Here is a 27569-nt window from a genome sequence, read left to right as displayed (position 1 = left end):
ACTTTTTCCTGCATAATCTTGTATTTCTATTTTATCGTAATATATTATTGTTGTTGTTACCATGAATTACATGGAATCATTTACTCTACGAGCAGAAGGTTTAGTCTACAAGGATTCCTCTGGAAATATCTCTCATCAACTAGGAAGGTGTTTAGCTTAGTGTGGAAATGCGCCCCCATAAAAAAAGCAAACAGGGACAGAGCCCAGTTGAGAATTCCTTACTTCCGTTTTGGGGAGGGAGAACCCAGTTCCGTTCTCCACTTGTGCTCAAAGCCTATTATCTGAGTGATGACAGTTTAGAACTGTGAATGGACACTTGTCACAGGGTGTGTTAACTCTCGAACCCGTATTGAAAACCTAACTGTCGCAACAACATATAGCCACAGTTGCTGGTCATTTGGAACCGAAATCTTTAGCTCTATTCTCTTACCGCGTGGACTGTAGGGAACAAAGAGTACAGATATTTTAATATTCATTCTTTTTGGTAGGGAAATCGGCATTTAGCAGGCAACAGAATCCTGCGACTGATTATCTATCCAATTGTAGGGTAGAAAAGAAGACAATTCTGGGATCGAAGATTCGGCTGCCTTCCTAGTAGCTGACCAGGACACTTATCTGCTAACCATAGCTCATCACAATCGCGCACGAACTGAGCAACCGGATGTACTTCTTGCACCAATGGCATTGAACATAGGAACAGATGGCCATCGTGCACATGACAAACGGTAATGTCTGGCTTGCTACGTGGTTCCGACGGAGTTGCACCAATTCACGCACGCTTTTCCTTCGAGGTGGAGGCGGAGGGGCCCAAAGGCGGATGCACTGAATGGTCAACTTTCACTACTCCAATGACGAACGCGGCCATTTTGTTTCCTAATTGTGTCACGATTTCTTTTACCACGCCGAGTTTTCTACACTTCATACAGTCTTATGCCTGTTTGCTCAGCAATTTCTAGGCGACGTGTTGAAGTCAGTGACGAAGCAATGTTCTTTCGGTCCGTGTCCATTAAATGCGGCGCTCGGAAAGTCATTCTCGAAAATTGAGTCGAAAGCCTTGAGCGCGAAGAACGGGTTCGATTCTAGGTCGTTACATGCGAGTCACGTGGTAACTGCCTCGCTTATGAGTTTCTACAAACTATCATGATGCAAATTATTTCGCAATATTAAACTATATCCTACCATCAACTTTCAGCCAAGTTGCCAAGTATGCATTTTGCATGTGCCTTACAGACGAGCATATTCAGAAACGTTTTAAGTCCACCTTATGCTCAGATAGGCTAATTGGGCTGGGTTTGTAGGGGTATACTTTTATTTTTTAGCAGTCAGTCCTCGTTGTGCCATCTTTTTCTGCCTTTGACGTTTTTCCCCATTAGGAATAATGGGCCAAAGTGACCCCTATCAACACTCTTTGGGCACGCCATTGTACATGTGTATGAACTACTATTCCACCATTCGAAATCTAACCCGGGACCCCTTAATTATAAGCCGACAGTGTTAGCAGATATGCCATCGGGAAGACCGGGCAGAGTCAACTAGATTACAGTGGTGGCTACTCAAATATTTCGAATAGAAACAGTTAATAAAAGTTATTGTACTGTCTTGCGTGTTTGTTTACTAACAGTTATTTTACCAGACTCTGAGTCGCTCCGTGGAGGAGTGATTAATACAGCACCCTACGACGCCAAGGGATCCAGGTTCGAAAACCGGCATGGGCGTTCTTTACGAGTGTCCTTTCATCAATTTCATCAGATTATCACTCATCCTCATCTTCGCAATTAGCCAAAAGTGGCACAAAGCGAAGTAAAAGTAAAACAAATCAAACACACTAAACTCGAGCACATACTGACAATTTTATAGTTGTTCGATGTAATGCCATGCTTCGTGAACAAGTTTACATATACTTCCGCACAAACTTAATGAAACTCGGAACTATCTTGCTCAAATCTTGAAGAGGCTCGTGGTCGCCACATATCCACATCCACAAAATCGTGAAAAGGATAAGGATCGAATTTCCTTAAGTTTGTCCGGAAATATATGGATGGAGTTGTCCGAGTTACTTGGGGCTAGTAAGGAGGTAGGGTACCCCTGCCATCTTCCCGCTAATTCTCCCCGAGTGCAATATAGCTGATTGCTTTTGAGCGATGAGAGAAAACCTTTTCTTTCCTTAACTGAAAGGAACTTACTTTCCTGCTCTTCCACTATAAGAAATGAAGCATCATGATCCGTCTTACCTGAATCCATCTATTCGAATCTTCTTGTACCACTTCTTCAAGGGACGAGACCTGTTGTACACTCTCTCCAACTGCAAGAAGAAGAAAAATATATCCTAAGGGGCCATTTCAGCAACAGACTTTAAATATGTATTACATAATGTGGAAATGCGCAGTACAGGCTTCTTACACGGAAACCATGATATTATTAGCATGTCCATTTTTGTGTCAGACAACAGAGAGCTTTTGATTCGCAAAATTTGCATATTTATTGCTTCAGACATAGACAACTCTTCAATCACAGAAGCCTCACATATTTGTGATTGGGTTTTCCTCGTTACACAAGAAACTTTACGAGAGTTGTTTTGGCAGAATGAATATTCGAGTTCGTAAACTCGAAGCGGATTGTTTTTAATAAAATAATACATGTTTTTTTTTCGAATTTTACTCAACTTTTTATGTATGATTAATGCTTGCTACAAATCATCTTCCTTAAAACTGGAACTTACAAGACCAAAATAATAGATGTGTGTAAAGAGTTACATCTCAACCTTAATTTTAAACCAAATTATTGAGAAAGGTGTTACGCTTTTTGGGAGGTTGTCTCAACGCATACTATAGTCCGTTCGTGATACGGACTAAGCTTAACTATGCAAGAAGTATCCTGAGTTTAGGAATTCTTATGTAACTTCGCGCTTTATAAACGCCCTTCCTCTCCGAACAATCACAATAAAATATACAACGATATACATATCTATGCAATGTATTTGTAGCATACAACACGTGATTTGCCTTGAAGACTGGAATTTCTAAATCAATTCGGCTTGTTAAGATGTTTTTATTCCACAACTTCCTCTGCTGTAATTAAAAGAAAAGAGAGACCGGCCGATCTCTGTGGTGGAATGGCTAGCGATTTGCGCCATGACTCGGGAGTTTTAGGTTCGAATCCTGGGTAAAGCATCGATTTGCATTTGTCCCGTTGTCTTTTCATCAATCATTCTGATAGTGATGACTAAGCTGGAGAGGTAGAAATGGAGATGTAAAACACAAATTGTATACAGAAGAAAGGTATTGCTCGAATAGCAAATTACAAAGACCACAGATAGCAGAGTCGAAACTGCGATTATTTTATGGCGCAGTTCCATTGCTGTACGGATATCGCATTATATTGAAAGAAAGCAAAAGGAAAGAACCTTAAAGAGTAATCTAGTGGAAACCTCAATCAATGTCGCAACCCCTGTGTTTCTCTATATAATACTTGAAAAATTTCAACCTCAATTGTTCATGCTACACACTTGGCAGAAATATCACAATCATCGAAATCACATAAAATCACAGTTAAAAATAACTGTGATTGTTCAGTAAGAATGACAATTGAACCTGTGATCGTGAAATCACAGATCTCCCCATCACATTAAAGGATGTTAAATCCTATCATGCTATGCAATTCTGTATACTTGCTTGTAATTAGGGTTTTAGGTTAACAGTTTTTCTTTTACACGTAAATTTGTGTGTGTGTGTGTGTGTAACTACTTACCTCGTTCTGTACGGAGCGAGCAAGGTCCTTCCACTCTCTGGTGTTGTGGTCAAGAAGTTCAGCCATCCAGTTGGCGCCTCCCACCAACTTAATGGTGGCGGCCAAGTCGCAGTCGTGGGTGCAGACGCCGGGCGTGGTGGGCCGAGGGGTAGTCGTTGTGGTGGTAGTAGTAGTAGTTGTGGTGGTGGTGGTGGTAGTTGTCGTGGTGGCAGTCTTTGCCGCTTCCAGTAGCTTCTCTATCGAAATAGGGGTGGTCGATGGTGTCGCCCAACCGGTAAACTCTGTCGTAGCTCTGCAACAAAAACATGACACAAATAACTCTTAGGTTCGAGATAAATCGAGTAAAATAATCAATTTTTGTTCGACCGCGGAATGTACAGTCACCGGCAATAAAAATGGGACACCTATATCCTGAAATAGTCGCTTCCTTGTAAGGCGTTATGTGTGCTGCCTAACTGTGCGGCGGTGGTAGAAGTTGCCATTGAAAATTTGCTATCAAAATCTACCTATCGCCGTAGAGTTAGGCACACACAACGCCTCTCAGGGAAGCTAGTAGTTCAGGATCTAGGTGTCTCATTTTTATTGTCGGTGACTGTACATATTAGAAAAGAAGCCCGCAATAGTTGGACTTTCGTCAGATCATAGCAGAAAATATTTTCGGCTCATCATAAGGGAGAAACATTCTAAGAGAGAGTCAAAAGAAAATGCATATACGTAAGAGAGAAGGGGGGGAAGGAGGGAGAGAAAGGAAGATTAATAAAATAGAAGGGAAAAAGAAAGAAAGAGACAAACTGAGGGAAATAGAATAAGTCAGGCGTAGAGAGAAAGGGTGAAATACAAGAAGTGAATCAAAAGAGGGTGGGAGAAACAAAAACAAATAAGCAAGATTGAGAAAAAATAGAAACATGAATTGAGAGATAATAAAATGGACAGAATTTATGTGAACGAATGATTAGAAAGCAAGAAAGAAAGAGAGAGATGGTAAAGGAGAAAACAAAACAGGAATCAACGGAATATAAATAATCAGCAGGGGAAGATTTATTTGTAGGAAGAAAGAAGCACTACGAGAAAAAGTTGAATTTTGAGTTACAAGAAAAGGAAATCTGAAAGGATGAAAGGGATGGAAATAAAATGGGAGAAGGAAGAATAAACAAGCATATTCCATGCGGGATCACTTGTTTCTCTCCTTGACTATTTCCGAGGTCGAACGTGACTGAAGAGAATTTCTGTGCAAGAATTTACAAATGAAATGACTTTCTCTGAGCAAAAAGCAAACTACATCCTCCCTCCATCTCTTAACTTAAAGCAAATAAAACAAAATTCCCACAAAATATCCTTCCCAAGCTCTTTCATTGTCACTGTTTGGACCATAAAGCACTCATCCATTTTTGCATCAAGGTTCTGTAAATATCGCCCAGCTACCTAGCCAACAATTTCCACTTCAAGAACTCAGGACGGGCAATGATTAGATTTGGTGTTTTAAGTCCACTTTATGCACAACAAGGCTAATCGGGACTGCAAGGACGGGCAATGAATTGAACACCACATAATTTTTGCAATGTTCATTCACTTATTTTTACTTTAAACTTTTGCTGCCTTTTCCCATCCGTAGGATACATCATAGCACACATCGAAATTAAATTGTATATGACATTTAGAAATATTCAAGAGTTTAGATATTAAATGACGTCTTATTGTTAGTTTTAAATTAGAGGTCCTACAGTGAACTCAACTGACTCCTTCCTTCCGCCCATGATCTGATTGTACCTGATTAGAAGCCAAAGAACCGCCTCCCCAAATTTGCACTACAACTAGTCGTTCAAGATCTGGAACAGAGTTTATGTTTATTTAGTCTCTTGACATGTAGTTTTCGTTTTATGTCCTCTTAGTTAAATTAAACCAATAATTTTGTAACTACGAATCATAGATAAGATCTAGAGGATTGGTACTCACCTAGTCGGCGGACCCTTTCTTATGCTGATCTTCGTAGATGTAGGACCTTGCATCGAGGGTGACTTTTGCGTAGTAGATCTTAGTGGTTTCCTTCCATCCGGCCTCGTCGGGAACACTATTTTGAAATTTTTGGTTGTGGACCCACCAGGAGCTTCCGTCGTGGACAATTTGAATCCTGGAGGTAACAAGGAACTAATATCAACTTTCGTAGGTGTACTGGCGTTGGTGGCCGAGGACGGAGGTTTGTATCCAGAGGGCAACAGTCCAGCAGTCGAAATGTCCTCGAATTTTATGTTTCCAAACAAGGATTGGATGCCTTTGGGTTTTGCAGTGGTGGTGGTCGTGGAGCTTGGTAACTTGAAACCGGGTGGAAGAAGAGCTGACACATCTTCGAACTTCACGTTCTTCAAAATGCCACTTCCCGATGCCTCAGTGGTTGTGGTTTCATTCTTCGGTGCTTTGAACCCAGGTGGAAGGAGAGCACTAACGTCTTCAAACTTAATGTTGCTCAGTAAGCTCTTGACGCCGGAAATTGCTACAGGTTCGCCCAGCGAGGCGTTGGAACTGGTGTTTAGCCTGAAACCTGGAGGAAGCAGCTTGCTCACGTCATCAACGACTGGAATTCTGCTCAGTACAGTCTTGGCAGTTGAAGATGGTGTGGGCGTAGTTGAGGTAGTGGTGGTTGTTCTTCTGTTAGACCTGTACTTGAATCCTGAAGGAAGCAATCCTGAAAGATCGTCAAACTCCAAATTCTCGAGAAGCGAGGAAATTTTCCTGGGTCTTGATGTTACGCGACTTGATGCAGGAGAAAATTTACGCACGAATGGAGGTCTGCTGGTTGTTGTGCTTGTGGTTGTGGCGCTAGTAGTCGTAGATGAGCTCGTGGTGGTTTGTACAACTCTTCCATCTTCTGCCGCCTTTTCCTCGGTAATGAGCTGAAGTTTCAGCTTGCTCCCGTCATTTCTGAAACCATTTGTTAAAATCCCACTGGACAACTCTGACTGCACGCGGTCCAGTTTGTCAATTATGCTCTCCGTTGATGATGCAACAGGTAGTTCCGTGGAGGATGATTTGCTCTCAGAATAATTTATGAAAACAGTCTTCTGTGCATCTTTGTCTTGACGAGAGTCGTGGTTCTTTTGAAGATTGTATGTTGGTGGTATGATTCTCCCTCCGGATACGCTTCTGCTCGTCTGAACGCTCGCAACAACCACCCAACTCTCAGTTGAATTTGTTACGACTACCCTCGGACCTCCTGCAGGACTGTCGCCTGTTTCTATGTGATCCGGATTCATAGTCGCATCTTCAACCTCTTCGTTCTTAGGGGAATCCAGCTGACCTTTGGAGGAGTCCGATGCAATGACACTTCTTGTAGTTGCCACAGATATAACCACATCTGGAGAAGCAGTGGATTCCTCAGTCTTCCCTGTGAACCTAGGTGTGGCTGTTGTACTTGCGGGGCCGTTAACAGACACGACAGTGTGAACAGAAACTGATATACCAGGATCTGTTTCTTCGGTGGTGGCATCCACAGAATTGATTGGTGGAGGTGTTTCTGTAGCATCGATCAAGACGCTGTCAACGAAGCCCCTGAAATTATCATCTCTTACTAACGTCTGCTTTGGTTTCATTGTGATAATATCGAAAGTGGAGGACTCGTTGCTTTTCTCGTGTTCTTCCTTTTCTCTGTTCAATAACGAGAGTGGGCCTAACGTTTCATCGTCAAGATTGCTGTAATCTTTCCTATCTTCTTCATTCTCTGTTGTAGCGTCTTCAAAATCATTGTACACGTTCTCCGTCGTCTCCCCGCTGGAGGGGATTTTCAGTTGCGTTGTTGAAATCTGCCCACGTTTTTCTTTCTCGTCTAGGATGTACGATGGATCTCCATTCTCAGCATTGAATTCTTCCGATCCCGCTTCAAGTTCATCACGAGCCTCGTCTGAATTGAAGGGCTCGTCATTTGAAGCATTATATTCGGATGAGGTAGTAGTGGTGGGAGTTGTCAATCGCCGTGGAATGAACGGATGCTTAAGCCGTGGTGGCAAACCTGTATACTGTCGTACCTTTGATGGAACGTTTTCAGGCCCAAATGTTGATCTCGGAGTTGTATAGCGATTCCTGAATCGCCGAGCTGGAGTAGTATTCTCTGAAGAATCATTCAATGCGACAACTCTGTTCTCCACCTTATTCTTATAACGATTTCTTCTTCGTTGAGGGGAACCGTCTGTGATTATATCTGTCTTCTCTGGAGTGTTCCTAACCGGGTCGTTCTGATTAGGTCTTGATTTGACGCTTCTCCCAGCGTTGGTTTCAAGAGGAGTGTTCTGCCGCTGCCTAGTTCTTGGCGGTGCCAAAGAGTTACTTTTTGAACCTGGTTGAGGACGAGTCCCAGGTTTTCTTCTCAGGGCCGCTTCATATTTTCTGTTTCTGTCTCTTGTACTAGGAGTGGAGGGTTCGGGATCTTCTTCCGAATGGGTTTTGTCTCTTTGCTGCAAATCGACGCGGCCGTCTGGCTCCAAGTTGTCACCTTCCAGATGCTGATCGACGAACGTGTTGAGCCTGACGTCATCAGCAGGAGGCTTGACTTCAGAATATGAATCCAGCTCCACGGTCTTTGGAACGAAGCTGGGGAACGTCTGCTGCACAGTGGGACTCGGACTGGCAGAAACTTCTTGAAGCGGCCTCTCACGTCGATCGTGGTCGAAACTTGAGAACGTCACCGGATGGAGCTGGGTTGGGATCGGCGTCGGTCTGAAGTTGAACTCCGCCGATGATCGTGGGGAGTCGGGAAACCTGAATCCTTGCTGGCGAGTGTCTTCTGTGCGACTAAACGGTTGCGGATGTGGCGTCGGAAGGAACGATGGTCCTTGCTGTGGCGGTCGTTGGTTCGGCCTTGATCGCGTCCTCTGTTGCTCGTCCGCATGAGGCTGCTGGAAACCTTGCAACCTGAACGACGGCTGCACCTGGGAGTTGAACTGAGGCAGGTTCTGCTGGTGACGACTCGGAATGTCCGACGTCTGCAGGTCAACTTCGAAAGACGATTGACTGGGTGATGCAGGCCTGAAATTTATGGGCGGCGGCCTCGTCGGCGAAGGTTGATGGCGGTGCTCCGGTGGTCTCGGAGGCTGGAGCTGAGTTTGCGGCAGGATGTACTCGCTCGAATGCTGCGGAGATGTGAATTGCGTTCGGGGTTGCTGAGGGAGGGTCTGGTAAGGGATGAAGGACGCCGACGATTCTTGGGGATACGACAGGACGGGAGATTGCTGCGGTCTGAAGTGGTTCTGAGGCACTTGAGACTGAATCAATGGGCTAAACCCCGGGTACTGTTGTTGATATCCGGATAGGAAAGGATGAGAGTTTGATAGGAACGCTCCTTGGCCTGAAAAAGAAAGAACAACAAATTATTAACACCGTTTTATTATTGACACTCGAATTTTATTATTATATTACATCATCATCCTCTGAACACCAAGAAGCATTCACCTTAAGGTGTGTTTAACAGTATGAATTAGGTATAAACCTGATATACCATTACATACACGTCACACTAACATCCACCTCCCCCCTTCTTCAATAATCTAGGCTCTACTTTATATTACTCTAGATTTTATCCGAAACTAGTACTTAACGCGATATGACTTTTTCATCGTGAAAACCTCGTGCGACTTCCACCACGACTGGAGTTAAAACGCAGCAATTTACTTTGATAGGGAAACAAAAGAACAGCCATCTCAGTACGTCACGCTTCTTTTCGGTCGTGACAAGCGCCACCGCAGTCAGTGAAAACATTCGTCGAGAAAAAAGCTAATTCAGCACGACATTCTGGCACTTGAAGAGAAGTAGAGAAGAGAAGGAAAAAGATAATGAAGGACTAGTATAAATATCCCGCCGAGGACGAAAGCGAAAGTGTTCAAATACGGTTGACATTTTGAACTGTTGATTGAGTTCGGAAATGCCGCAGTCATCATCATCTGTTCATTTACTGGAGCGACACAAATAGCTAATAACACAGGCACAACAGAAGTAGAGCATGTGCAACTAGTACAACCTACATTAGATAATACAGCAACGATATGAATTATCCGTTACCACAATATTCAGTTTAATATTTATCAACTTAGCGATATTCTTACTAGGTAAATATTCTCAAGATAGCAAAGATGCTCTTCTGTTTTTTGGAAGCAAACATGACTGTTTCGGAGTGACGTATTACAAGGCAAACTTTGATTTTATTTAGCAAATGTAACACATTCTGACTTGAGAAAACGAATTGATACATTGGGTTTAAATTGAGAGTAGCACACAACAGTATCAATACGTAACATGTTTTGCAGAGCTAGATATGAGACTATAGGGAGATAGCCATTTGTTCACCACATACTGGTTCAGTATGCTCAAATAGAATATGAACTAATTTAACTATGATTTGAAACCCTCGTTCCACTAAAAGAATTGTAAATAAAACATCTAATAATGTATGAGTTGGATGGTTCTTGAACAAGTATCCTGTTTTCTCTGCCTATCACTACTAATATTCTCCAAGCATTTGTTATTTTTCTTATTTTAAGTTGCTTTCTGAAACTTTTGACTAATCGTGACGATAAGGATGGATGGTAACAATTAATTTTGGTGAAGGAACACTCTCAAAGAAACATCTATATCCAGGAATCTAACCTGGAGAGATCATTAGTGGATCACACAGGATTGTCTCATCAGAAAAATCTCAAACTTTCTCATGTCGATCTGTTCTGGATTCTCACACTATATCGGTGAAAAGTTACGTTTGTGATCAAACTTTGCTTTCTTCCGTTTACCTTCTAGCATCACCGATAATGTATGGTAGCATCACCGCCATGTAATCGAGGGGTCAGGGTTCTATACCCAGTCAAGGCACTGGTGGTTCGGATCGCAATTTAAACTGTATGTCCAGTTCCGATTAGCATATCTGTGCATAAAGTGGGCTTTTAAAAAACAAAACTCAAACTAGAATTATTTTAGCTCCACGAGACTTAGCTGGATGCCCTTGAATTCAAACACTTATCGCATAGCGAAAGTAAACACCTCTTTAACAGCATGCCCACGTTTTCAGCTCCCAAAGGTAACCAGAAAGTGCAAAAAAGATAGAACTGGTTGGGATGGGGAAACCGGAAAATATATATACATTTGGCAAACTGAAAATGATACAGAAGACACCATCGAGTGTTTTTGAGCAAACAAAACTTCTTTTGGTTGCACTTCTGTGTCCAAACACACCTACTACAAACATTGCATTGGAACTCAGTATTAGAACGTGAGTGTGCATGGCTCCAAGTTCATTTTTCAAACGCCACCCGAGTCACGTTCGCAAGCTGCTGTAGAAACAAAAACGACCTGGCAACATTTGCTGCCCATCCTAATTTGGCAGCCACCGACAACATTCTCTTTTTTAAGACCTTGAAGAGTTGATCAATATTTAGATGTGCTGGGCAAGTAGGTGTAAAAGGATTAACACATGCTTCTATGTTACACATGAAAAAATAAAGACGCGGAAGAACAGTTTTGGGCATTACTGAAGAAGTTGAAACATTAACAAAGCCTTCTTCAGCGTAGACGTAGTGCAAATATTTATGAAGATTTCTTTTTGTCAGGATGGTTAATTTTTAAGTTCAAGTTTTTTCAAGTTTAACATGAGAAAAATTTAATTTGCTGAAACATCTTGTAATTTTTATTTATGCCGTAGACTAGAAAAATGTACAATAATGCGTTTATCCGTTGTTCATGTCCCAATTATTATTGCAATATCTCTTGAATTCCCTTATGTTACATCAAACAGAGTGGAAAAACAACTGGTCTTTGTCAGTGGCGTAGCGTTATAGTACGCCCGTACGCCCGGCGTTCCCAGATTTAAAATTTCAAAAATGCTTAAATGCTGTGATTATAAAGTAAAACGTGACTAATTTCATATATGTTTGACCTTCATGGCATTATAATGGCTATTTTTCGCGATCCGCTTGCAACGCTCCACTCTCAACACTCGTTCTAGCATCTCTTTTCAATGCCTTTCCCGGCCGGACGCAGAGCAAGTTCGGCGTACAGGACTCCTATATTCCTTGCTGCCTTTATGGAGGGAAAGCTTCCATTTCTACAGCACGAGCGTAAATGGGCTCTCTTACGCTGGCGTACGAGAGGTCTGCTGTGATTGGTTCATGTGACCCTTCCTGCCTTCTGAAGCAGACGACAGCGGTAGCATTCCTACCAGGTTCTTCGCTCTCATGCAACTCGTGCTATGTGATGCTACAATACGCAATATTGACTGACGTAACTTTACCAATCTCAAATATACTACTTCTTAATGGCCACTGCATTGTATAATTTATCGCACGAACAGCGATGTGTATTAGAAACTAAAAGATCAACACAGTTTTTGTCAAATAAGTTGGTGAAGTCCTCGTGATAGAAATTCAGCCTGTGGCTGCTCTACCACTTAACCCGCAAAACTATTATTTTTTTTATTGTATTTTTTCGTTATTATCTAACTTAATATTGTGTGAATGGAAATGTTTAGCATTCATTTGACAACTCTTAACATCGAATGGTCTCTGGAGAAAATTATTTTAAAATGTTTATCAGCATTCTCAAGATGTAATAAACAGTGGTCTGAATTACTAATCGGCACTGTTACGTCAGTAGAGTGTACGATATTTGGATCATCCACTCTGCTTTTTACAGTGCGCTAAGACGACAGAGGTCTCTGGTTCGAATCCCGGCGTGAGCACGGGTGTTCTTTGTCAGTGTCCCTTCATCAATATCATCACTCATATTCATATTCGCAATTAACCAAAAGTGGTAGAAAAGCGAAGTAAAATAAACCAAATCAATCAGTAGTTGGATCGCCCACAAGAATGACGTCTACTGTTGTGCAGAGGCGCTTGTGATTCAGGTAGGTTTTTAATGACTTGCGTCATGCAGAAAGATATAAAAAAAGGTATAGAACACCAGAGTTCAAAACATCTGTGGCATAGTGAGGCATCTAATTTTCTAGTTAAAACATGCAATGATGATGTTTTATTGAAAACCCAGCTTACTTCAGGCAAATAATACCTGTGGCGACTAATACCATAAGTAAATTATTAAGCAAGAGAGGGCCGACTCTTCCTTCGGACTTGGCGTTCCCACCCGATATGTCCATGCTACGCCACTGGTCTTTGTTCATGTAATGAAATCAACGTGTCCTGCTCAGGAATCCTCATTCTAGGAAAACTTACGTACAATTTTTGTTACACATCTCTGTTTCGTGGCAACTATGATTAGTCATTACTTCTTTAGGTTAAGGTTCCATTTAGCCTCTGCGCTCAACTAGGAAAGAGGTTAGCAAAACCAGGGTCCCAACCCATTTTGGCAAAACATATTCCCTGGCTATTTCAGGCAAATTTTAAACAAAATTCTATACCACTCTGTGATGTGTTAAGATACTAATAACCAAGTTTTAAGTTTTCATAATTACGAAAATAAAGTTTATTGAATGTTCTTCAAAATAAGTGGATATAAAGAAATTATTTAAACAAATATATAGGATATCTCTCAAGGAGCTGCTTCAAGAAGAAAGTGAAATTTCATCGTATTTCCAAATCCTAGCAATTACAAAAAAAAAAAAAAAAATTATAATAAATAATTTTAAAAATCTATTATCCCTGGCTTTTCCAGGTTATTCTCGCTTCAAGATTGATTTGCCTAACTTTTCTGCGACTATCCTTCTCTGGAACAACACACTTATCTCTACGCATTCGTGTCTCACAGCGATGGGACTTACAGAAAAAATCTTGAGTAGGCACCACACTTTTATTCTATTTACTGCTGATATTAATGAGAGATAAATCATATTCCTCTATCAAAGTTTCCAACACTGTTTTACGTAAGAGTGCATTATATGCAATATTACTAAGAGCTTTCTAATTTGATTAATCCATTTCATTACCGTGGACGCTAAATGCTAGGCTATTTTGGGCCAGCTAGATATAGGGCGTATACTAATTTAGACACAGTTGATATGCTACTTTGACCGACAATCCCATGTATTTTCATACTTTTCAACTCGGAAATCTGTATCTGCCTCTCGATTCTGGATCAAAAATATAGGTTAAGCTAATTTTGTGAATCCAACATTTTAAAAAATGGTACAAATACTAATAAATATAAATAAAATTTCGCAGCCTTTTGGTATTTTTTCCTAAAATATTGTCCCAGGAAACCTGTACTTTGAATCTAAATTTAATTTTTTAGATCAGCCGGGTCAAAATATAAGTTTATTATCTGAAGACACCACCCCAAAAATAGCGGATTTAGTGTTCAGATCAAAAATTGATGACTTTTGGGGGGGGGGGAATAAATTCACCAGTTCGAAAAATGCACCTAAAAAAATAAAGCACTGAATTCAAGATGTCCATCCAAGATATTCCTTAACCCTATGAGCTCGAACTGATACGAATCCGCAGAGAAATCTAAACATTTCAACGAACGTGTAGGTTGGATTCAGGACTTTAGAGCAGAAGACTTAAATGTTGATGCGCGCCCTAGAGAGCTAGTTGTGACAGTAGCTTCGCTGGTATTTATTAACCAGTAGGCCCTCGTCTTGAGAAGACTATCTCCCCACGAAGCTTAATTTCCTACTTTTAATTAGGTTACTGAGGAAAACTTGGTCTGCAGAAACATGACAGAAAATCATATCTAGTTGGAGTTATATTTCACGAACTTTCTCATTCCTGAAGAAGGTTCGTCCTGTCTTATCTAGAACAGAGTGACGGCTGGTACCACCGCGCCGATTCACAAGGCACCAAAAAGCATTATCGCCTCTTGAAGTACCGCCACATAGAGAATGATATTTTAATATTGCGCTTTCTCTGGCGCACTTTCTCCGGTGACAAATAGGGTGCTCCTTTGGATGCGACCCAGCGGGGAGTCCTCTCGGGTCGCAATTATCATGACCAAGAGACCAGGTGCGACGCGGAGGTATTCAGTGTTGGCAGAACACCGTAACCATGTTTGTCACCCGAGTTCTTGTCTTGAACGACCATGACACGAGGCGTGTGGGAAATCCAAAGCAAGCTCTGTGCTTGGGGTTTTCATCAAAGCCTTCTTGAACTGTAAAGATGCGAATTTCTTGGAGCATATTCTCTGGTATTAATAAACCAGAAGGTTTATTGTTCTCTATTCTTGGCAAGACCAATCCACTCTTGACCATTCTCACCAATTTCCTTCAGGTCCATGTTAATATTGCCATTGTCTCTTCGTCTTGGCCTAGCACATTCCACAGTGGTTTGGATCCCACTTTAAATTGTAAGTCCAGTCCCGTTTAGACTATCTACGCATAAAGTAGACTTAAAAATCCAATTTAGTGAATCGTCTTGGCCTAGTTCTCTTACCATCAGGCTTCTCAACCTGTAGCCTGTAAACTATCTCTCCTCTCCCACGCATATAAAGACATTTGGATAGGTTCTTTTCTATTGTAAAATTGTCTCTTCTTTCCAAGAGCCACTATTACACGTTCTATAAATTTTGTAAAAATACGTTTCTTGAGAACCCGTCTGAGAGCCAACCTCGCTGAAATCTATGGATTCATATAGCACCTTCCAAAAAACCTCAAACATCATACGTTGGGGACAGCGGCAGACTGAAATCTCGTCAAAGGAATTTCCCGGCAACTTTTTATTTCTATCGATATTGTTATTAAATGCAGTGATCAGAACGCTACATTTTATAAGTAGCTTCGCTACAACTACAGCTACTCTTCCAAAATGTAGCTTTGCTACAGCTACAACTACATTTACCAAAAAGTAGCTCGCTACGCTACTCCTGTTCGCTACTCGCTACTTTTGCGCTACTTCTGTATTAAAAACTTAAACAACTATATGGCTATTCAAAAGAAGCCCTAGTAATTTATTACCATGATTCCCTTCATTCTATAATTTTTATAGCAGTGTTACTTCAGTTACATAATTTTAATAAAGTGTTTGAGAATAAAGTACCTTTGTAAGTGGCATATCAATTCAAAAAACTAGGTCTTACACGTATCCGTGATGTTCTGATTGTCATTTGAAAAATATATATGTGACAGACTTCTTTTTAAAATTAATTTGAAGAATATCACATGTATCGAAATTAACTAGAACGTGTTGCACAAAATGGGAATAAGATAAAAATGTGATATGTAGCAATTTAATCTTCTTAACTTAAACAGAATGATATTTGGGGGATGGCGGATATTTGCTCGAACCTTGAGGATAGCTGGGGGATGCTTCTAATGGTATAAATGAGAAACAGGTGGAACAATGCTTTACGTAAGTCTTTCTGTTGAAAATGCTTCCCCGAAGACACAGTGGAAATAGTAATTGTAACCTTGTATTCAAAGGGCCCCAGGTTCGATACCTGGCGGAGGGCACATGGTGGTTCGTATCAGTCTCAATCAGCTGATTTGTGCATAAAGTGGACTCAAAACGAACACTAGGAAAGATTCCTAGTTGGGGAGATGGGATCCTCCTGCTCCTCCATTCCCCACTCATCATTCTTCCCCATTCTCACAATTAGCCAAAAGTGGCAGAAAACGGCCTTAGATAAGAAAATAACTAAATAAACGATGCATCCTCATTGCCATGATTAGAAAAAGTTACAGGAAAGGGACGCAAAAGTAGGAAAAATACATAAATTTGAAAACTGTGTATTTTAACAAAAAAATGTCATTTCTGCAGGAAAGTCAATAACTTGTACGTTTTTTTTTACAATATGATAAAATATATTGAGGAAACTGATGTGTAAACCCGAGTGTTCTAAACATATTGTATTTTTCAAATTTGCGAACAAATATCATGACCAAAATAATTGTAATTCCAGAAACAATCGTTCTTGTAACAATAATTTCCTGCAGGTGTGATCCTATACACTGACAATGATCAATGCTGTTAACGTACTGAACCATTGATTGCTGGTACTTTTGCTTTGTAAGATTAGTAGAAAATGGATCGCCCGTTTTTGCACTGTAAGTTGTGTTTTACACAGTAATTATCGATATTTTGCTGTCTGTTACGCCATCGATATCCACAGGAATTGTTCCAGGGGTAGCACAAACGGGGCATTTTTTCCTGGCGGTGTAGCAAATGCGGCATGATTCTCCCCAAAATAGCGATGCAGCTAAAATAAATGGCTATTAGCCTGAATATATTCATATATCCCAGTTAGTTATCTGGATATTAGAATTATTCAGATGCTAATTAAATAAATTACGCAGATATTTATAATCTGCGTTATAAAGATATTTATAATCTAGATTATCTGTATTTGCATGTAATGGAATTTGTCTTTTTGAGTCTCTTGCAAAAGTAAGCAATATTGTCATTTATTTTTGACGCCGTTGCCACATTAAAAAATTACCTCAAAATGCTGAGAAAAAATGTAGCTGTAGCGAAATTTTCGCTACAACTACAGGAATTTTGTAGCTTCGCTACCGCTACAACTACAATTTAAAAAATGTAGTGCCGCTACAGCTACCGCTACAAATTTTGTAGCTAGCTACAGTAGCGACGCTACAAGTAGCGCGCTACTTCCGACAACTGATTAAATGCTACTTTATTAACATTATTCTTTCATTTTTATCATAAAATAACGTTACTATTCCACGTAAATTATTTTATGTTTATATAATTGTAACTTTTTATTTCGTCTGTATTTATTATTATTATTCCTCGTGAATTTTTATCTCACTTTCTTGTTGACAAGAGTAGGTTGGAAGGGCGGCCCAAGTAGTGATTTATCCAGCCCCAAATTTCGTCAATACTCTCCAACATTTTTCGCAAAAGTCCAATTTATTATCATTTTGGCTCTAATTTTACCCTTAAATCCCTCTAAATAGAATTTGCTACCGCAGATGGGAAAATTCCCTGGGCCCTACAGGCTGGAATACCACCTGCTTTAATAAATACATCATTAATATGAAAGTGTAGCTTTTATCACAGCAATAACATCGGATGGCATTATATGAAAGTGGTTCTTTTTCTTAGTCAAATCTGTAATGAAGTTTGCATTGTGATGACTACTTAAAAACCAAACTACCGTTCTCTTGTAAACGAGGCAGCTGAGAGATGGAGAACTAACTACCTATGTCCCAAATATCGTCTTTACCACCTTCCACCCATCTTTGTACTTCTAAATACTCATTTCACTATGTATACCCTCAATTCCTGACGAATACCTGGATTGCATCCTGAGACTCCCAGGAGTTCACATAAGTACTGATGCACCTGCCAGCATCTTTCCCAACCTACTCCTTTCTTGCACTACACTAACCATTCATTGACTTGCCCTTGTCCTTAATAATATTCTGTATTGTTCCTCATATATAGGGCTAGAATTTTTATGACCTAAAAATCACCAAAATATGCAAAATAAAATATGACCTAAAATTTTACAAAATACGAACTATAATTTGAAAAATATAGTCTTTTAACTAGAATGTTTCAAACATCAATATCTAACTTATGCTGAAATATTTTCATATACATACTATTTTTAGTTCACTTTATGGCCCTGATGAGTTGAAATGCACAATGAATACTTTCTGTAAATTTTAAATTAAAAATGGAAAAAAAAATACTGCAGTACAAAAAACGAGTGAACATGGGAGTAAGAACGAATCCACTTGGAAAATTACTGTAGATTTTTTGAAAAAGCGAAAATATGCTGAATATGACCGAAAATCCATCAAAATATGCTTTATCACGTAGAAATGGCCAAATATTCCAAAATATGCCCTTAAAAAGCACCTTAATTCAATTAGTTTCTTCACAATATGAATTTCTATATATTTAGGGAACACATCACCTTTACCAAGAAAAAATACTAAGTTATAAAAATCCTAGCCCTACTCATATACCTTGCTCTTTCTTTTTCATTTTCTATGTAATTCTTTCTTTTTTCTCTCATGTTATTTAGCTACTAACCAAGGTAGTGATTTCCTTTTATATTTGCAGACTCTAATATCTACAATGTCTACATCTTCATGCACCTTGCAAAGTTTTCTATTTTTTCTTTGTACTCTACAATTTGTTAACCAAATATGTTCTGGCTTCACCAGAACAGTTCTGGTCCGTTCTACTTTTCATAACTAAAATATAAATTATACAATAAAGGGGAAAAGATATGAAAAAAGGGGGAGGGAATACGTAAACATTCGCGGAAAAGACGCCCATGGTTTATTTTAAGGTACCTGGGTGTAAGTCTATACCTCCGAATGTATGCGGGTGGAGGCTGGGCATCCTCAGGGTTTCCCCTTTTTCATGTTCTCTTGAACATTAGAACATAGTATGACGTCATAAACTCCTAGATATCAATACTGTGAACACAGCAGTGAACGTGATCAGTTTTATTGTATAGTTTATGGCTTCAAAATTGTAAACCAAGAAAATCTTGACAATAATGTTGGAAAATCGGTTTTTCGCCCGTCGTCTTGTAGTATGCTCAAATTCAATACTAGACTAGACCTGACATCTGCAAAATAATAAAAAGCTTTACAATTGTATATCGTGATCACACAAATTGGTGACTTAACTCTTCCTTCCGCTTGACCCTAGCGCCGTATACATATACATATACATATATATATATATATATATATATATATATACATATATATATATATATATATATATATATATATATACATATACATACATATATATACATATATATACACATATACATACATATATATACATACATATATACATACATATATATACACATATACATACATATATATACATACATATATACATACATATATATACACATATACATACATATATATACACATATACATACATATATATATATACATATATACACACATATACATACATATATATATATATATATACATATACATACATATATATACACATATACATACATATATATACATACATATATATATATATATATACATATAAATACACATATACATACATATATATATATACATATACATACATACATATACACATATAAATACATATATACACACACACACATATATATATATCATGCATTACATCTCGAAGACTTTATTGGCAAATTGTACCACCACAGCACTATCACGAGTTCGGTTCTCCTAAGCTCTAAACATTTAAAATTTTGTAGGTAATTAATTCTCAGCACAATTAATATGAAGGTAATTGACGTTATTGTGTAAAACATGGTCCGAGTTTCAGATTCCAACATGAGTATCCCTGTACATTTTTCTAAGCAAGTAACAGGCACCCTAATCCCAATACAGCGTACTGTTTTACTCGAAAATTCCCACACACACCACTGCATATTGAATAAATGCGGTCTAGGCGTTCTTGAGGGAACTAAAGTGCTTTTCGCGTATTTTGATGGGTGGCAACTATAAAAAAATAAAAACGCTGCTGCTTCACTTTTGTAAACAATGACAAAAATGTTGCAATGAACATTCGGGAGACGCATCTCATCAAAGAGAAAGGTGAGCGGAGAATCTCTCTCCTCTTTGTGCTGTGGTCCGGTTTCCGAGTAATTTATTCGTTCCCTTGGCAGTGTGTTTTCGAAAGGGAAGGTTGAGGAATGCTGCATTGTTTCGCGGCAGATTAATGACGCCCCGTCTGAAAACGGACGGACATTGCACAAACATTTGTGCGAGGGGCGTGCTCTACTTAACAGCGCTCATCATTCATGTCCAGAGCGGCAATTTCCCACTGCAAACACAGTGCTCCCCTTTCGGTAGAGATTTTTACAAGGTTAATGCATAATCCCTTACCTAAATTGCGTACTGTCGTCATGCAATCCGATATAAGTGTTTTCGTTCCATCGTCTAATGCGTCAGACAAGGACGTTCTCTCAAAAGACTGTGCACCGTAATGGTCGTAGACTTGAGTCTACGTTTACACGTAATCTACTCGTATATTGCCTTATTGTAATATAGAAAATGGCATATTGAAAAATATTCTATTTACAATAAGAACTTCTGGCATTCTTTTTCAAGCATCAACTGTTGGTAAAAGCTAAAATGTAGGATAAAAATACTTCGCAATCCTGAAACAAAAGTGGTGTATTTTTCGATCAATAACGAGAATACTTCATATATCGTGTCGAAATATCGTGACATTTAGCAGAAAACTGTTCATAATTGTAAAGAAGAGTGCAAGACACTTCTCACACGTTTTCAACAATTGAAATACAATTTCTAAAATGTCCGTTGTCAAGCCCACGCTTATCGCCATGTTGTTTACATAAATCACATTGTTTATGTGCATTACAAAGTGCACACGTAGATGTTGACTATGGTTGTTTACGCGCACACGCACATCGTTGCCTGTACTACGGTAAAGTGGGGTTACTCGAAGACAAAATTAAAATAAACTTCCAGATTTTAAAGATAAAATGTTAAAATCGATTAAGGGATAAAAATCACAATTTTTTAGGGTAGAATGAATTGGTATCAACTATTTAAAAATAAACATTTAGGAATAGTGTCCTTTATGGCTCAGGAAAGTGTCAGTAACAAACATATGAGCAGTTTTAATTTCTGAAATTTGATTTGATTTATTTTTCTTAGCTTTTCCACCACTTTTGGATAATTGCAAAGATGAGGATGAACGATGATATGAAATTGATGAAGATACACAAACTCTCAAATAACACCCATGGCCAAGCCAGGATTCGAACCCGGGACCCCTGGCTTCGTAGTGCGCTGTGATAACCACTCCACCTTGAAGGTGGAAATATTTGTGTGTGTGTGTGTGTGTGTATGTCAAGAGGAGGTGGGGGAGAGAAATTGGACATGTCTTTTGATTGATATTTGTACTGTAAATTCCTATAACTAGAAGTTCCTGAGATCAATCTAAATGCGGGGGGGGGGGGGGGGCAGCAATGGGTTTATTAACCGTACTGCTTATTATAGCTATGCAGAATATAAAATGGATATCTCCGTCACAGTGGTTACATAAGAGTTTTCAGTTTTTTCGATTAGTGCCGGAGAAGGACAACGATGGCGGAAACGAAATGGAAGAATGGAGAGAAAGTGAATGTTGATATCAAATAACGGCCACGACACTGAATCGCGGCACAAAAATGCACGTCACGCTGACAACAAGTCGAAAAATCATTCGTGCATTAAAGCAGGTCCCTCGGAAACACGGCGTCGTGAAAATAAAAACACACACACGCCACAAGCTAGGCCGGAATTCTGATGTCGATGGAAGAAAGTAAATCCGGAAGAAGCGACGAAGAAAAGCGAAAGCACTCGCATGAAAGAAACGAGTTGGTCCGGTTCTGCCTCTTTCTCTGTCGTCGCCTTTCAACTAATGGTAAATAGCTTTTACGAGGGTGGAGGGATTGCTTCGAGTGGCATCTACCGGCAGACGCCCAATTAAGCTTTTTTTGGTGGAATAAACATTGTAAATTACCAAAGAATATAATACATTCACACTGCACCGAGATCGAATTAATTTCGATCTTGGTCCAGCCTTTATTGGTGTATCTTTTATTTAATTTTACATCGCTTTTGGCCATTTTTTCTCTTTTTTAGCTAATAGGAACAGTGAGAATGGATGATAATGAGATGGAACTAATGAAGGAACAATCATAAAGGTGCTCTGTCACCGAAGTGGCTAATCTTTGTCTTGTGTTCTAGTATCAATGAAATCAATTGACTTTATTGCTGGACGGGTTTCAGATCTTGCTGGTCTACCGCCTAACTCCGAAAAGTACAGATTAAAATAATGATAAAATTAAAAATTACAAAGGAATGAAACGACAAGACAACATGATAAGAATAAAATAGACAATAGACACAACATGAGCTCTAAATTTGAAAACAAAAATAATAAAGCTGAAGAAGTTAAAAGTGATGTGAAAATAATTTCTGGCAACTCTCAGAAATCTTTAGTTATTCACATGTTACCTTTTGCTTCTAATCGTTGATTAGTGATTCACGAGTATGTTGCGAAAAAATTTAAGCTTCGTTGTTTTGGTTCCAAACTTTGGCTGCTGCGAACTGAAAGAGGCTTATTAACTGAGGTTCTGCAACGACGTAAGCTGAAACTGGCAGTGTTTCTGCTCGAGTACGAGTGAATTGAAGTTCGAGAAGACGTAGTTTGAGGTTTTACTATTAATGATGATGTGGAGCGTACAAAACAGGACGTAATAATAATATTAGATCCTCCACTTGAGTCTATTACAAACCTCACAACCTAACCTAACCTACTCTGATTAAACCTAACCACATAATTGGAAGCTAAACCAAATGAAATTGTTAAACTTAAGCAATAAATCCTACTTATTCAGTACAATACATAACCGTTTAGAAAAAAGGCATTGAGAATATGCATCCAATGCTGAAAACACAGATAAAATACCCACACAGGCTGTTCACGACAGTATCGCTGACAGCGGGACGTTAGGGACATACAGAAGGCACCCCCCCTTCCCCAACTCTTGTTGAAAAGTTCATTTCGCAGAAAGCAATTTTATATCGGCTTCTGAAATCGATATCGAGTCTCGCCAGGCATTCTCCCCGATCAGGGGGCGCGTGCACGTGGACGCACTGCCTGCCACCTGCAGACCTTCCGTAAGGACGTCTCCTCCAACAAGCAGACAAAGAGCATTGGAAATTAATTTCCCGGTGGGAGCCTTCGGGCTACAGCGTCCGGCGCAAGCAAGAGAAAGAGAATGGCGAAATCGGTGCAATTAATTTTGGACGAATTTTAATAAATCCTTAGAGTTCTTGCATCGTTACACGGATGGCGTACTGTAATGTGACCGGCGGTACAACAAAGACAAGGTAACGATATTTTTCTTTTTCTTTTCCTTCCTTCTTTACATGATAGTTGTGGTAGCAGTCCAACAGTTAGTAGTTGCCGTCACGATCAACCACCAAATGCATACACACATGCAAGCAAACCCCAAAATGAAATAATAATAATAATAGTTTTATGAAAAATTTCCTTTTATCCTAATTATCAGCGGCGGCGCCAGGATTAATCGTCGGGACGGGATCTACAGTTTAAAGTGGGATCCTCACCACTTCCATCGGGTATCGAACCCGGAACTCCCTTATTAAAAGGTGACGACATTTTAATTTTCGTATAGGCTACATATAATAAAAGCATAGGAAAAGAATGCCGAATAGATTAGCATAATACATATATAATACACATAATACATATAATGTACCGAGATGTAATACTAAAAAAAAAAAAATTTAAATAGAGTACTTTGCCAAAGCTTTCTATTACACATATTTTCAGTACACATCGAAATGAAATACTATACCTTTGGGGTCCTCCCTGATGGCGTTGTGGTAGCGTAGCCACTATCAAAGGGTCCGGGTTCGATATGCTTAGTCGTGTGTGACAAGACAGAGTACCGATTAAATGTGTGCAGGACAACAAACTTTATGGGTTGTCTTTCATTTCACATTTATAGGCGTAACTTGGCGGGGCCAAGGGGGGCGTTTGCCCCCCAAAATTTTAAGGTTACTAAATTTAAAAATTAAGGTTTTTTCTCTTAACCTCCTGAGACCTGAGTAACAAAGTATTTAGAGTATATTTTTTAATTGCGCAAATGTAAGTTATTTAGCAAAATAATTCTGGACTTTTTACGGGATGGAAAACTTGTCGATCCTGCCTCCCAAAGTCTGAAGTTGGATTCTGCCCCTGAAAGTCAAGTCCCAAGTTTGATTCTGACCCTTAAAGTTAAGTCCCAAGTTTGATTCTGACCCTTAAAAGTTAAGTTCCAAGTTTGATTCTGACCCTTGAAGTTAAGTCCCAAGTTCGATTTTGCCCCTCCAAAGTAAGGCTCCAAGTTATGCCCATGTTCACATGTATTTGAAATTTTTGATGATTATTCTTCCTTCAGTAGATAGTTTCCAAACCTCACCAAGCCTTTACGGACACACCGTTATAATCTTTTCTTGCATGTCAGCGTTCAACTTGTGTAGGTTAATCGTGATGAGAATTGACGAAGTTATAATACCAGGACAAACGCAATCCGAGGCTCGCAAAATTTTCGACTGGCGTCGTGGCGCGGTTAAGCGTCGTTGCAGATTCCGATTTTCCGATAACCCCAGCCTTTTATCTTCGTCTCTTCTCCGAGCACTTTGATCAAGAAGGGTACGAAAACCGTCGCTGGAAATCTGGAGAGCACGTTTATTGAGGTTTTTGCGGTTATTTCGCTCTTGTAACACTACTTTGAAAAGCAAGGTTTGTTTGCACTCATCGCCATGGTAACCTGGACTTTCCGTCGTGATCTTCTATCAAAAAAAGGTTGAAACCGTATCTGCACAGACTCCGGTGATTCGTGGGCGAAGGAGGGCTTGGGGAGAATTTCCCAGAACTCAAATAGCCTGGATGATCTGTTCTAACTTTGAACCTGGTTGCTGTGGAAGGTCGAACTCGAGTTTTTCCGTCGTTTCTTCAGCTACTGTAGAAAGAAGAAGAAAACAGTGGAACTGCCTTAGTTCCAGTTTGTATATTTCATTCCCTCTTGACCTAAAGTACGCAGGCAAGCGACGCTAGGCATTTGTATGGTATTAACAAAGATTGTGTGAAGGCTACTTTATGCTCAGCTATGCTAATCGTGGCTGGGCCTACATTTCTGTATGCAATGGGATTCGAACCGCTGTGTAATGTGCTTCTACTTAGAATCGAACCCGGTTGCACGATAGTAGCAGAGGTAAAGACGGGTGGTTATAATAATAATAATTGATTCAACAGCAACTTTGATTTAGGCTAATATCGTCATTCTTATGGATAAGGTAACTTTAATTTGACTATACCCCTTTCCAAGAAAAAATGTAAGTTAAAAAAAATATGATGCTAATGACTGAACCTTTGTCGTCGCTTAGAAATGGCTATTTAGCAGACTTATACCTTCCTACAATAGACTCGCCATTATCCGAGCTAATTGGGACCGAGTTTCCGCGGAAAAACTCGGATAATACGGAGATAATGTGCTAATAGGTCGTAAATGACGAAACAACACTTAAAACTGTATAGTAATTATTTATTACTAGTACAACATAAATTAGAAGATTACTTTTTCCGCTTAGAATAGGCCTACACAGACTTAAACACCACCGTAACAATCGGATACACCGACAATGTAATGAACTCGTGCAGCGCGGACGGTGACTTGACTCCATAAACAAACAGGGGCGGTTAATCACGAGTCTACTGTATATTGAATTCCGCCGTGCGATGCGCCAGGTTTGTACTCCGATTACTGGGCACAACTTTTCTCCCGATATTTCGGCCAGTGTATGGGACCGGTGGCCACACACCATCGTGAGGAAATTGGGAAGCTTCGAATGAGTAGCGTAACCCGGTCATGGAAACCTACAACGACTGGGGGTTCGTCGTGCTATATATATATATATATATATACACACACACACCACACACACACATACATACATACATTCACGTATACAGGGTGAGTGAAAAGTCAGGAACCATAGTGTTATTCACTTAAGGTTATATTGTCCACATGATATGCTCCTCAATATGCTGACACTCTTCAGCAAGGCACATGTTCAGACGACGCTCCCAGTTCTTCAGGACACTGGGCATTGTGACAAGCGGTAATTGCGCGGCACATTCCGTTATCCTCCCTTGCAGATGGTGTAGGTCGTGAATCTCGGTGGAATAAACCATTGCCTTCAGGTGACCCCACAGGTCCATTGGTGTGAGGTCAAGGAACCTCGTGGTTCAGTCAAAGGGGCCTCGCCGATCTATCCATCTCCCTGGAAACTGGTCATCCAGTCACTGACGTACGAATAATCCATTAGTCCTATGGTTCCTGACTTTTGACTCACGCTGTATATATGTAAAAGCATGCATGTCTCTGCGCTATGAAACCAGATGTCCCAGGTTCGAATCTTGGGTAAGCTGTGGATATATCACTGCATTCCTCTCATCAGGTAATCGTCGAATTAATCAAAGAGGTAGAAAAGTAATACATATAAACAAAACAGAAATATGGAAAGAAAATAATACACTAATTCATAATGTCTGTTTACCAGGCCTTAGAATCCAAAAACTCTCCCGTTTCTAGGAGCAACGCTGCCATTAAGAGGTCAATACTGAGCATACTGCCACGCGCTAACATCTACGTCGCCGAGGTAGGCATCGAGCACAACACCACGCGCTCACCACAGCACGACTCTATCGAGTTCAGTGACCCCGTTTCCTTATTATTTCATTCAAATTCCTTCTAATGGAAAATTGAGATTTAATTCAGGACACCAACGCAGAAATTGACGGAGCGACTAATTGAGGTGGCTACTCCCCCCCAAGTTCTACGAAGGAAATAAACGAGAAGGAAATAAGGAAAAAAAACTCCTTCCACCTTCCTTATTTTCCAGTCACTCCCTACGCTTTCTGCTTTCGAGAAAACGGCAAAAGAAGTGAATTTGACAGATTGTAAACGTTCGTTCGGAAATTGCTTTGCAGGCCGCATAATAGACGTTTCCCCGTGTAGGAGCTGTTGAATATTCAAGTCGCTGAAAATAAACTTGGCGTCTGTTTTGCTAAAGAAGATGGAGTGAGTTGGCTGAAGCTGTGTGGAAGATGAGTACCCATCCATGCGCAAATACAATACGCGACGGTATGAGCTATCTACGTATATCCGCAATTCCATTATACAATGGTCAAGTTGGCCCCCTACGCCCTCCATGAAAGCACACGACACGAGGTAGTGGATGCAGGACTCTACACATTCTTCATAGTGAAGGTGTTGTATACTAAAGCCAGCCGCACAACGGATCCTTACGACGAGTCACGACGCGACGCAACACGACGACTCACTTTGCTTCCGACAAAACGAAACAA

General features: G+C 39.9%; 1 protein-coding gene across 1 annotated transcript in view; it reads right to left on the bottom strand.

Moving 5' to 3' along the window:
• Nucleotides 1-27569, bottom strand: part of LOC146004316 (uncharacterized) — a 170117-nt gene that overhangs the window by 34541 nt on the left and 108007 nt on the right. The window contains exons 2-4 of the mRNA XM_083143072.1: nt 5701-9079; nt 3748-4039; nt 2232-2302 (exon numbers count right to left, since the gene is read on the bottom strand). Of these exons, the coding sequence (XP_082999198.1) occupies nt 2232-2302; nt 3748-4039; nt 5701-9079 (3742 nt within the window). The remainder of the gene's footprint in view (nt 1-2231; nt 2303-3747; nt 4040-5700; nt 9080-27569) is intronic.

The sequence above is a fragment of the Lepisma saccharinum genome, chromosome 1 (assembly GCF_977018435.1).
Source record: "Lepisma saccharinum chromosome 1, izLepSacc3.1, whole genome shotgun sequence".
Classification (NCBI taxonomy): Eukaryota; Metazoa; Arthropoda; class Insecta; order Zygentoma; family Lepismatidae; genus Lepisma; species Lepisma saccharinum.
The sequence above is the reverse complement of the archived record's forward strand: the minus strand, read 5'-3'. Positions and strand labels throughout refer to the sequence as shown.